This window comes from Scyliorhinus torazame, chromosome 15 (assembly GCF_047496885.1).
Source record: "Scyliorhinus torazame isolate Kashiwa2021f chromosome 15, sScyTor2.1, whole genome shotgun sequence".
Lineage (NCBI taxonomy): Eukaryota > Metazoa > Chordata > Chondrichthyes > Carcharhiniformes > Scyliorhinidae > Scyliorhinus > Scyliorhinus torazame.
The window spans coordinates 5,974,740-5,987,365 of NC_092721.1; the positions used below are offsets into that span (position 1 = coordinate 5,974,740).

The 12,626-nt window shown below is 51.6% G+C and overlaps 1 protein-coding gene across 1 annotated transcript in view; it reads right to left on the reverse strand.

Moving 5' to 3' along the window:
• LOC140391488 (uncharacterized) overlaps positions 1–12,626 on the reverse strand; it is a 333,618-nt gene that overhangs the window by 142,359 nt on the left and 178,633 nt on the right. Inside the window, exons 7-12 of the mRNA XM_072476010.1 lie at positions 11,776–11,892; positions 9,247–9,315; positions 8,516–8,551; positions 4,182–4,244; positions 4,012–4,047; positions 1,647–1,688 (exon numbers count right to left, since the gene is read on the reverse strand). Coding sequence (XP_072332111.1) covers positions 1,647–1,688; positions 4,012–4,047; positions 4,182–4,244; positions 8,516–8,551; positions 9,247–9,315; positions 11,776–11,892 — 363 coding nt within the window. The remainder of the gene's footprint in view (positions 1–1,646; positions 1,689–4,011; positions 4,048–4,181; positions 4,245–8,515; positions 8,552–9,246; positions 9,316–11,775; positions 11,893–12,626) is intronic.

The window sequence follows — 12,626 nt, forward strand, 5'->3', positions numbered from 1 at the left end:
CCGTCGCTGCAGAGATCGCCCCCGTATCATTTGTTTCCAGGTAGTTCTGGATGGACTTGTTAACCCGCCCACAGATCGGTTCGTTGCGAGCAACCCCACATCCAGTCTCCACAGCGGGCGTTGCCCTCTCTCCACACTAAGCCGTAGATCCACCCAGTGCGGGGTATGATCTGACACTGCAATTGCCGAGTACTCAGTATCCACCCCCCCCCGTATTGGCGCCCTGCTCAGAACAAAAAAGTTGATGCGAGAGTATACCTTGTGGACATATGAAAAAAAGGAAAACTCCTTTGTCCTCGGCCGTGCAAACCTCCATGGGTCTACTCCCCCCATCTGTTCCATAAACCCCTTCAATTCCTTTGCCGCAGCCGGCCTCCTCCCTGTCCTGGATTTTGACCGGTCCAATTCTGGATCAATGGCTGTATTGACGTCCCCTCCCATGATCAGTCTATGTGACTCTAAGTCTGGGATCCTATCTAACACCCGCCTCATAAATTTCACGTCGCCCAATTCGGAGCATATATGTTCACAAGTACCACTCGCACCCGCTCCAGCTTCCCACTCACCATTATGTACCTACCCCCCTTGTCTGATACGACTCCCCCTGCCTCGAATGCCACTCGTTTGCTGATCAAGATCACTACCCCCCTGGTCTGTGAGTCCAGTCCTGAGACAACTGTTCATTCAGTTTCTATCATCGGTATGTCTTCACTCTCTGAAAACTCTCCCATGTCCAGACTTTTAGATATTGCCTCCTGTACACCTCTCTCTACTCTGCTGTAATGTCTCTTCATACTCGTCAACACCCCTCTCATTCCCTCACTTCTCCCTTCCCTCCCCCTCACTACCTCCCTCCTCCTCACTCACTATATGCCTCCCTTCTTGCTTCCTCGCTTCCCCTCCTTCCCCCTCCCTACCTCACTCCTCCCTCCCTTCCCTCCCCATACCACCTTACTCCCCCTTCCTCACTACCTCTATCTCCTTCACTCCCTTCCTATTGCCCCCACCTCCTCCCAGCCTATATCTCATTGCCGCCCTCTCCCTCCTTCACTTCCTACCTCTTTCCTTTTTACCTCCCTCGTTCCCACCTTCCTCGTCCCCACACCTCCCTCAACCCTCTCCCCCTCGCTACCTCCCTCCCTTTCCTACTCACTCCTTCTCCCTGATAACCTTCTTCCCCCACTCTCCTCCGTCCTTCTCCCTCACTACCTCCAACCTCCTCTGTTATCTCCCTCCCCACCTTCAGCCTCCTCATCATCAATCTCTTCGATATTGTCTTCAATTCCTTCCATGCCCATTGTTCGAAATTCAATCATTCTCATCCGAGTGAAGCGATTGTGATTTTTAATTATCTAAAAGAATGCAATGAGATTGTTAGTGGCTGCCTTCTCTGAGTGAATCATTCTGACAGTGGCAGACTTTCTAATGAGTTGCCCTCAGAACAACAGCTTCAATCACTGGAGCCGACAACCTGATTAACAAACAGGAAAACCACTGCCATTGAATTGGATACCGGGAGCTCCCTGTCCACACTCCGGGCTGGTGGCCAGAGTGGTAGGCCTTTCCGTAAAGTTTGAGACCATTAACTGGAGCCCACAGACTGCTCAACAAGAACGACATGATGTAGAATAAACAAATTCACCGACCTTGTCCCCGGTTCTCCCCTGGAAGCTGATTCCATCGTTACCCTGTAAATAAACCAATACAGTGTCAACGTTTCACATCACAAACTACCCGACCCCCTGACAGTGCAGCACACCCTCAGTACTGACCCTCTGACAGTGCAGCACTCCCTCAGTACTGACCTTCTGACAGTGCAGCACTCCCTCAGTACTGACCCTCTGACAGTGCGGCACGCCCTCAGTACTGACCTTCTGACAGTGCGGCACTCCCTCAGTACTGACCCTCTGACAGTGCAGCACTCCCTCAGTACTGACCCTCTGACAGTGCGGCACGCCCTCAGTACTGACCCTCTGACAGTGAAGCACTCCCTCAGTACTGACCCTCTGACAGTGCAGCACTCCCTCAGTACTGACCCTCTGACAGTGCAGCTCTCCCTCAGTACTGACCCTCTGACAGTGCAGCACTCCCTCAGTACTGACCCTCTGACAGTGCAGCACTCCCTCAGTACTGACCCTCTGACAGTGCAGCACTCCCTCAGTACTGACCCTCTGACAGTGCAGCACTCCCTCAGTACTGACCCTCTGACAGTACAGCACTCCCTCAGTACTGACCTTCTGACAGTGGAGCACTCCATCAGTACTGACCCTCTGACAGTGCAGCACTCCCTCAGTACTGACCCTCTGACAGTGTGGCACTCCCTCAGTACTGACCCTCTGATAGTGCGGCACACCCTCAGTACTGACTCTCTGACAGTGCGGCACTCCCTCAGTACTGACCCTCTGACAGTGCAGCACTCCCTCAGTACTGACCCTCTGACAGTGCAGCACTCCCTCAGTACTGACCCTCTGACAGTGCAGCACTCCTTCAGTACTGACCCTCTGACAGTGCAGCACTCCCTCAGTACTGACCCTCTGACAGTGCAGCACTCCCTCAGTACTGACCCTCTGACAGTGCGGCACTCCCTCAGTCCTGCAGTAGGACTGTGGGCCTGGATTATGGGCTCAGGTCTCGGGACAGGGTTTTGTACCCATTGACCTGCTGACTGTGAGGTGTGTGGCGCACTGAGACACGGCTGACACCCAACAGCAAAGCAGTCATTGTGCTAAAATTTTAATATAATGTGCAAGGTGAAATATCAAAATTCTCAAAGCGTCTCAGAATCTACAAACATGTCTGAAAACACTGGGCTATTATACTTGTAAATTGGCGATTTACTTCTGGTGATTACTTAAAGTTGGCACCTGAGTATTGTGACCTACTCTGGGCAGCAGCCTTCCGGGAAGATGCCGAGGTTTTGGAGATTTTGCTGGAATATCCTGAGTGATGAGGGAGCCCAGTTAATGTGGAGGGACTGGTGATGCTGGGATTATTTTTCTTAGAGCCAGAAGGTTAACGGGAGGTTGAACAGAGAGAAGGAGGACATGTTTCCGAGGAGGATTGATATCCAGGATTTCAACTGAGCTGGAAACGAACGAGAGGAGTGTTGAAGAGAAGACCCAGGGGATTGGCTCTAACTGAATACCTTTTTCCCAATGAGTTGAATTTGGCTCATTGTGCCTGTGTCAGCTCTTTGAAATGATAGGGGGGCAGACGGGAATGTGGCGATGAGAACGAATCAAATCAGCTCTGAGCTTAATGAATGTCAGGGCAGTCTCGAAGAGCAGACCGGCCTTTTCCTGCCTGTAAGGCCCCTGTTTCTAAAGATCAATCAGTTTGTTTCATTCCCCAAAGTCCTGCAAATTTCTCCGACCAAACGTTTCTCCAATTTCCCTTTTGAAAGTTATTATTGAATCTGCTTCCACCGCCCTTTCAGACAGGGCCTTCCCGATCACAACAGCTCGCAGTGTGAAAAAAGAATTCTCCTTCTGTCCGCTATGCCCAGCCTCCCCCCACCACCTCCCTTTTATTAAAACAACAACCAAGGATGTTGTTGGGGCTACAGCGCTAAGGTCAAACCCCCAGGACCAACAACTCCTGGGTCCGGGGTGAGGGAGCGGCGTTTCAGCTCCCACTGCTCATTCCCCATTGGCTCAGCTTCCGCCCGCTTAATTGGGGGATTCACATTCCACAAAGCCCCTGGGAGAACTATTGGCGCCTCAATTAAATCTCCCTGAACCGTCGCTGCTGTGAGGAGAACAATGCCGATCTTTCCAGTATGTCCACGTTAACTGAAGTCCACATCCCTGGGAACATTCTGGTAAATCTCCTCCGCACCCTCCCTGAACCGTCAATATCTTTCTTAAATTGTGAAAATAGTCCTTCCCAGAATTGGACGCAGGACTGAAGGCGAATCAATCATTTAGAAAGGTTTACGCTAACAAACGGAACTGATTATTTAATTCCCATTACGTTTGCAAGCAGCCTCTCCAATAATTGTTGAGTTCCTACCTTTGGTCCTGGAGATCCTGGGGGCCCGGACCGGCCCTGTGGGAGAAAGTTTCAACCTGGTGAGAATTGTAGATAGAAACTAGCAACAACTGTAAAATATAAACCAATTCAATCCCGCAGGAAGGTTTGACATTCTGAGGTGGGATAATTCCCAATAACGTGATACATACGGGCGGGCCATTGGCTCCTGTAGGACCCCTGGGGCCCATCTGTCCAGGACCTCCAGGTAGACCCTGAAAAAGAAGGAAAGCTTGCATTTGTATACCACCGTTATATTCTGAAGCACTTTGGAACATGAAAATGAAAATCGCTTATTGTCACAAGTAGGCTTCAAATGAAGTTACTGTGAAAAGCCCCTAGTCGCCACATTCTGGCGCCTGTTCGGGGAGGCTGGGACGGGAGGATAACCTACTAGCATGGATAGAGGATTAGCTAGCTAGCAGGAAGCACAGAGTAGGGGTAAATGGGCCATTTTCTAGTTGGCAGGATGTGACGAGCAATGTGCCACAGGAACCAGTGCTGGGACCTCACTGATTTACAGTTATATCAATGATTGGTTGAAGAGACTGAATGTATAGTTGCTAAATTTGCGATGACACCAAGATAAGTTCATACCAATAGCAGGAGGAGCCTGCTACCCCATTCAATAAGATCACTCGCTGATCTGATTGTAACCCTGACCCCACATTGCTACCGACCCGCGATAACCTTTCATCCCCTTGTTAATCAAAAATCCAGTTCTGCCTTAAAAATATTCAAAGAGTCTGCGTCTGCTTCCCCCGCCTTCTGAGGAGGAGAGTAGCAGAGACGCACCACCCTCTGAGAGAAAGATTCACCTCATCTCTGTCTTAAATGGGCGACCCCCTTGTTTTGAAACAGTGACCCCTAGTTCCAGACTCTCCCACAAGAGGAAACACCCTCTCCATGTCCACCTGTCCATACCCCTCAGGATCTGGTATTTCAATCAAGTCGCCTCTTCCTCTTTTAGGCTCCAATGGATAGTACAAGCTGAACCTGTCCAACCTTTCCTCAGATTGCAACTCGCCCATTTTGGACATTATTCTGCTAAACCTTCTCTGAACTACTTCCAACGCATTTAAATAATTTCATAAATACGCCTCCCGGTGGAGTGGATGGTCGCACATTCGGCAGCTCCCGCTCGAGGCGCTTTTGTCGGTCCTTTTCCCTGATTAACGGGCAGATGTTTTAACGGAAAAAGGTGCAGGGGTGGTGGAGGAAGACTATACCCCACCGGTGGGTGGATTCGTGGACCAGCAGCGGGTCTCGAAGAAAGGAGCTGTTGCAGTGAGAAACCCTTTCTGCGACACAGGGAAAGATGGTGGAGAGCAAGGGGTTGGCCCTGCCAGCCCAATGGCCTATGGAGCAGCTGGTCTGCACTCTCCCCGCCAGGGAGAGTGGGAGTGAGCCCCACCTTTGAAGGTCTCTTCTTACTTTCTCCACCAGGCTGGTCAGGTTCCACTTGTGGATCTGTGTCCAGTCTCTGGCTATCTGGATCCCCAGGTGGCGGAATCTGTTCTGGGCTGTTTTGAACGGGAGCCCCTCCAGCTCTCTCCCTCCCCCGTTTGGGTTCACAGGGAATGCCTCGCTTTTGCTCAGGTTTAATTTTGTAGCCCGAGTGGGCCAGTAGGTTAGCACTGCTGCCTCACGGACTGAGGTCCCGGGTTCGATCCCAGCTCTGGGTCACTGTCCGTGTGGAGTTTGCACATTCTCCCCGTGTCTGCGTGGGTTTCGCCCCCACAACCCAAAGATGTGCAGGCTAGGTGGATTGACCTCGCTAAATTGCCCCTTAATTGGAAAAGAGAAATGAATTGGGTACACTAAAATTTATGTTTTTAAAAACGTTTGTAGCCCGAGAAGGTTCCAAACTCTTTCAGTATTTGCAGTATTGCCTTCAGTCCCTCCTGTGGCTTCGAGACATAGAGGAGCAGGTCATCTGCACAGAGTGAGACTCTGTGCTGTCTCCTCTCCGGATTCCCTTCCAGCTTTTCCCGTCCCGCAGGGCTATCGCCAGGGGTTCGATGGCTAGCGCGAACAAGAGTGCGGACAGGGGGCAGCCCTGTCTTGTTCCTCTCTGCAGCTGGAAGTATTTCGAGCTGGTGGTGTTGGTTCGGACGCTCGCTTTTGGAGCGTTGTACAAGAGCCTCACCCAGGCGGTGAACCCCACTCCTAGCCCAAACCGTTCCAGTACCTCGAGGAGGTATTTCCATTCGACTCTGTCGAAGGCCTTTGCGTCCAGGGAGACGATCACCTCTGGTGTTCTCTCCCCAGAGGGGGTCATTATTACGTTCAGCAACCGCCTGATGTTTGCTGTGAGCTGCCTACCCTTGCCAAAGCCGGTTTGGTCCTCTACGACCACCTCTGGTACACAGCCCCCCAGCCTTTTGGCCAGGACCTTTGCGAGTATTTTCGGGTCCACGTTCAGCAGTGAAATGGGTCTGTATGATCCGCATTCCGTCAGGTCTTTATCATTTTGAAGTATCAGTGAAATTGTGGCCTGTGCTAGCGTTGGGGGCAGGGTGCCACTTGCCAGTGAGTCCGCGAACAAGTCCCTTAGGTGTGGGGCCAGGACTGGTGCAAATTTTTTGTAGAAGTCCGCCGGGAACCCGTTGGGTCCCGGTGCCTTCCCCGCCTGCATGGAGCTGATGCTCTCCATGATTTCTCCCAGGTCTATTGGTGCTTCCAGCTCCCCCCTTCTGTCTCCCCCCAAAACTGGTAGTTCCAGTCCATCTCGGAACTGTTTCATCCCCGCACCCCCAGAGGGGGGCTCCTTTAAAGACTGTTAATCTCTTTTTAACTAAACTGCAAAGAGCAAAACCTGATTTGCGATCCCAGCTTCATTCAGAACTGAATTGAAAATGCTTTCTCAAAAACTTTGACGCATTAGCCCCACCCAGCAATGACATCATCCCACCAAACTGGAAACTAATTAACTCTTCAGGGGCCCCCCTTAATCAAAACAAAATGGCATTAGCTCACGCTTTTTATGCTGCTTAAATGCACCTCTGGTTCCCAAAAGCTTTGTTATCTTTCAACCTAAGAATCTTTTAAAACATAATTTCAGCCGTCAAACGCACTCTAACCCAGGTTTTTAACTCTGACCATCTTTGTGATTGCAACCACACGATCTGTCTTATCTTTGGTAGTTACGAGATAAATATTGGCCAGGGCACTGGAGAGAACACCCTGATCTTCTTCAAACACTCACTGAATGTTTTACAAGCTCTAGAGTGGGCAGGCATGGCCTCGATTTTACACCTCATCCTGGAGGCAGCATCACTGACAGTGCAGCACCCCCTCAGTACTGACCCTCTGACAGTGCAGCACTCCCTCAGTACTGACCCTCTGACAGTGCAGCACCCCCTCAGTACTGACCCTCTGACAGTGCAGCACTCCCTCAGTACTGACCCTCTGACAGTGCAGCACCCCCTCAGTACTGACCCTCTGACAGTGCAGCACCCCCTCAGTACTGACCCTCTGACAGTGCAGCACTCCCTCAGTACTGACCCTCTGACAGTGCGACACCCCCTCAGTACTGACCCTCTGACAGTGCAGCACTCCCTCAGTACTGACCCTCTGACAGTGCGGCACTCCCTCAGTACTGACCCTCTGACAGTGCGGCACTCCCTCAGTACTGACCCTCTGACAGTGCGGCACTCCCTCAGTACTGACCCTCTGACAGTGCAGCACTCCCTCAGTACTGACCCTCTGACAGTGCAGCACTCCCTCAGTACTGATCCTCTGACAGTGCGGCACTCCCTCAGTACTGACCGTCTGACAGTGCAGCACTCCCTCAGTACTGACCCTCTGACAGTGCGACACTCCCTCAGTACTGACCCTCTGACAGTGCGGCACTCCCTCAGTACTGACCCTCTGACAGTGCGGCACTCCCTCAGTACTGACCCTCTGACAGTGCAGCACTCCTTCAGTACTGACCCTCTGACAGTGCGGCGCTCCCTCAGTACTGACCCTCTGACAGTGCAGCACTCCCTCAGTACTGACCCTCTGACAGTGCAGCACTCCCTCAGTACTGACCCTCTGACAGTGCGGCTCTCCCTCAGTACTGACCCTCTGACAGTGCGGCACTCCCTCAGTACTGACCCTCTGACAGTGCGGCACTCCCTCAGTACTGACCCTCTGACAGTGCAGCACTCCCTCAGTACTGACCCTCTGACAGTGCAGCGCTCCCTCAGTACTGCACTGGCAATGGCATCCTGCAGTTTTGGACTCATGTCTCTGGAGTGGCATTTGAACGCACGCCCTTCCGACCTGAAGTGGGAGTATTACCCACGGACCCACAGCTTCTGTTATGTCAGGACTGGCTCTATTGGTGGTTGCGATTTGGCCGTCATTCCAGGTGATTTGATTGGACGCACTGCTCTCTGTGCTCCTGGCTGGTCAGATTCCCAAATTGAAACAGGAATTCTCAAAACATCTCTGGTCTCCCAACCCACCATCTCCCCACCCCCAAATTCCACACACTTACCGGAAAACCAGAACCACCGGGGAATCCGGGAGCACCCTGGGAACAGATAGAATGACAATCAGTTTGAATAGAATCATAATCCATTTCATCCCTCACTTCCCCATTCACCCTTCTCCTTTTACAGAGGAATGATGGGTAGGAATTCCCTACTCCATCGGATGGGTCAGATCCCTGAGGTAATGGCTGTGTGGATTGGGGTCTTGTGTTTATTATTATTTGCAGATCACTGGATCCACACACACACCACTGTGACAGATCACTGGATCTACACACACATCACTGTGACAGATCACTGGATCCACACACACACCACTGTGACAGATCACTGGATCTACACACACATCACCGTGACAGATCACTGGATCCACACACACACCACTGTGACAGATCACTGGATCTACACACACATCACCGTGACAGATCACTGGATCACTGGATCATTGAGTCACTGTTCACATCACTGCATCACCAGATCCACACACCACTGTTACAGATCACTGGATCCACACACATCGCTGTTACATATCACTGGGTCACTGGATCCACATGCACTGTTACATTTCGCTGGATCACTGGATCCACACATCACTGTTACTATTTCCTGTTAATTCAGATGACTCACTCTCATTAATTAGGAGTAATTGATGACGGTCCATGTTTTAAACCTCGCCTTTGGGCGACACATTGTCACACTTGAAGCATATGCATTTGTAAAGTTTGGTGAAACTTACCCTGAAACTCCTCCAATGGGTTGTAACGAGGAACGGTTCACCCTTCTGCCCCTTTCTGCCGGGTTTTCCCTGTGTAAACAACAGAGCAGGAACCATCAGCCTGCGCCGAATTCGCCTCCTTAACTCCCTCGTCTCGTTTCAGCGTGGAGTTCAGCAATTTGACCTCAGCCGCCTGTTTTCCCAGCCGGTTGGTTATTTACAATTTACACCTCCTCCAGATCTCCCTCTCATTTATTTTCTTCTTCCCAAAACCTTTCATTTTTCACCATCGTTCATTTTTTCTTTTCTTAAAATAAATTTTAGAGTTACCAATTCATTTTTTCCAATTAAGGGGTAATTTAGCGTGGCCAATCCACCTACCCTGCACATCTTTGTGTTGTGGGGGTGAAACCCACGCAGACACGGGGAGAATGTGCAAACTACACAGTGACCCAGAGCCAGGATCGAACCTGGGACCTCGGCGCCCTGAGGCAGCAGTGCTAACCACTGCGCCACTGTGCTGCCCCCATTGGATTGGATTGGATTTGTTTATTGTCACGTGTACCGAGGTACAGTGAAAAGTATTTCCCTTTTTGAGTGCTCTTGCTACCTCCCAGCCTCTCGCAGACATTCCATTCCTTGTGACGTTCCCCAAGGTTATGGACTGGAAACATTAACTCAGTTTCTCTCTCAGCAGACGCTGCCTGACCTGCTGGGCCACTTCCAGAACTTTCCGTGTTTATTCGAATTTCCAGCATCTGCAGGATTCAGCTTTTGTTTGAGAGTTTGACCAGGTTGTGAGAAATGTTAAAGTGTGGGAATGGAAGGCCTGAGGTGGCTGCAGACCCTCACAGACCCTCACAGACCCTCACCCAGTGACGCTGGGTCACTCAAACAAGACCCAGCATATCACACAATCGATTCGGGGATCCGCGGTAAAGACAAACATCCTCGGTCAGGTCCTCGGTGAGGACCTCCCACATACATTCCTCCTGAATTCCACAAGTGTTTGAAACAACATTTTTCTTTCCAAGGCCAGTCCTCCCCCTTTCTAACTGGACTGATATTTCCATCCTTATTGCAGTAACATTGGTCTGAGTTTCACAGTCCTCCATCGGAGGGTCATCAGTGGTTGGGGTGGAGGGTTTGTAATTGTGGGAAGGGGATTCCCTCTGGGTTCCTGCCCCCCCCCCCCTCCCCGACCACTCAGCGACTTCACAACAGGGCGGGCAAGGCCCTGGATGTGAAGCCCGCCCTAGCCCCAATTACTGGCCACTTAAGGACCATTTCCCACTCAGCCCTCAATTCCTAGGCTGGTGACAGGATTGAAGTTACGTGAGGGGAGGCCGAAAATCAACAGAGTCAGATCTCAGGTGGGAAGGGTTGGTGGTGGGCCCCACCATCAGAAGCCCTCCCTCTGAAGGCAGGCACCCCCCCCACCCAAGGAACATAGAACATTACAGCGCAGTACAGGCCCTTCGGCCCTCGATGTTGCACTGACCTGTGAAACCACTCTAAAGCCCATCTACACTATTCCCTTATCATCCATATGTCTATCCAATGACCATTTGAATGCCCTTAGTGTTGGCGAGTCCACTACTGTTGTAGGCAGGGCATTCCACGCCCTTACTACTCTCTGAGTAAAGAACCTACCTCTGACATCTGTCTTATATCTATCTCCCCGCAATTTAAAGCTATGTCCCCTCGTGCTGGACATCACCATCCGAGGAAGGTTTGGTTGCCTCCAGATTTTTAACCCCCTCCCACCTCTCCCTCAAGACCTTTGTCGCCTCCTTTGCCCCCTCCTCAGACCTTCCCTAACCGCCCTGCCTGGGATCCCTTACACGTTCCTTGTCCTCGTTACCGGGAGCTGGGAAGTTGCTGCACTTCCTATGCAGGGACAGCCGATTGGCCGGCTGCTCTCGAACGGGGACATCCTCCCGAGCGAAGGGCGGAATGATCGCCTGCAGCCACGTAATGCTCATGGGTTCGGGAAATGGCTGTGGGGCGCCTGGGGTCAGGGGGACTCTTCAGATGGTGGAAAACGAGACCCCGCTTTACAGAACGTTCCGGCAGCTTTATTCTCTGTGTTTCTGGACATTACTGTGCCTTGATCTCAGTTCAGTTGACAAACATTGCTTCAAAAACGTCTTAGTTGGCAAAGGAGTTAGGGAGGGAAGATTTCAGAAATTTGAGTAAAAGGCTCGAATTTGAACCACAGCGTGACTGTTGACATAGGAAAAAGGAATGGGAAATGGAAATTACAGAAGTTTCTCCCATCAGAGAGAGATTCTTTCACACAGTAAGTTGTTGTGATCTGGGGTGTAATGTCTGGAATTAATCGGATAGATCCTCCAAAGGGCTAGCACAGGCTTGATGGGCTGAACAGGCTCTCCATCTGTGCTCTGAGATTTTGTGATTCGTAGCATTTGTCTCCCATTGAGAAAACAAGCCCGGGATTTGCGATGCGCAACATGGCCAGGCTCCCAGTTCTCAGATCTGAGAAGCTTGTTCTCTCTGCACGCGCTCTATTTCAGTCACATTACTTACGGGGACTCCCAGCAAGCCATGGAATCCAGGTCGGCCTGCTTCACCAAACTCTCCTCTTGTCCCGTTGCAACCATCGTGTCCAGAAGGCCCCCGGTGACCTGGCTGACCTGGATGACCCTGAAACAGCACAAGATCGTTCACTAAGTGAAGAGAAGGCGGTTCTACTGTTCCTGCAGAACAATAAACTGAAGGAACTATCCTCAAATCTTCTAAACAAGCAGCTCCTTTCATTACAAACCAGCTACAGACCATACAGAACTCTGTTCATCCGGATGTTTCCAGTTCCGAGCAGCACACCTCAGACAGGAGGGAGCCATCAGAATGATGGTGAGGCTAACTGGGCAGGCTGTATAGGCCCAGCACGTAACTGGGCAGGCTGTATAGGCCCAGCACGTAACTGGGCAGGCTGTATAGGCCCAGCACGTAACTGGGCAGGCTGTATAGGCCCAGCACGTAACTGGGCAGGCTGTATAGGCCCAGCACGTAACTGGGCAGACTGTATAGGCCCAGCACGTAACTGGGCAGGCTGTATAGGCCCAGCACGTAACTGGGCAGGCTGTATAGGCCCAGCACGTAACTGGGCAGGCTGTATAGGCCCAGCACGTAACTGGGCAGGCTGTATAGGCCCAGCACGTAACTGGGCAGGCTGTATAGGCCCAGCACGTAACTGGGCAGGCTGTATAGGCCCAGCACGTAACTGGGCAGGCTGTATAGGCCCAGCACGTAACTGGGCAGGCTGTATAGGCCCAGCACGTAACTGGGCAGGCTGTATAGGCCCAGCACGTAACTGGGCAGGCTGTATAGGCCCAGCACGTAACTGGGCAGGCTGTATAGGCCCAGCACGTAACTGG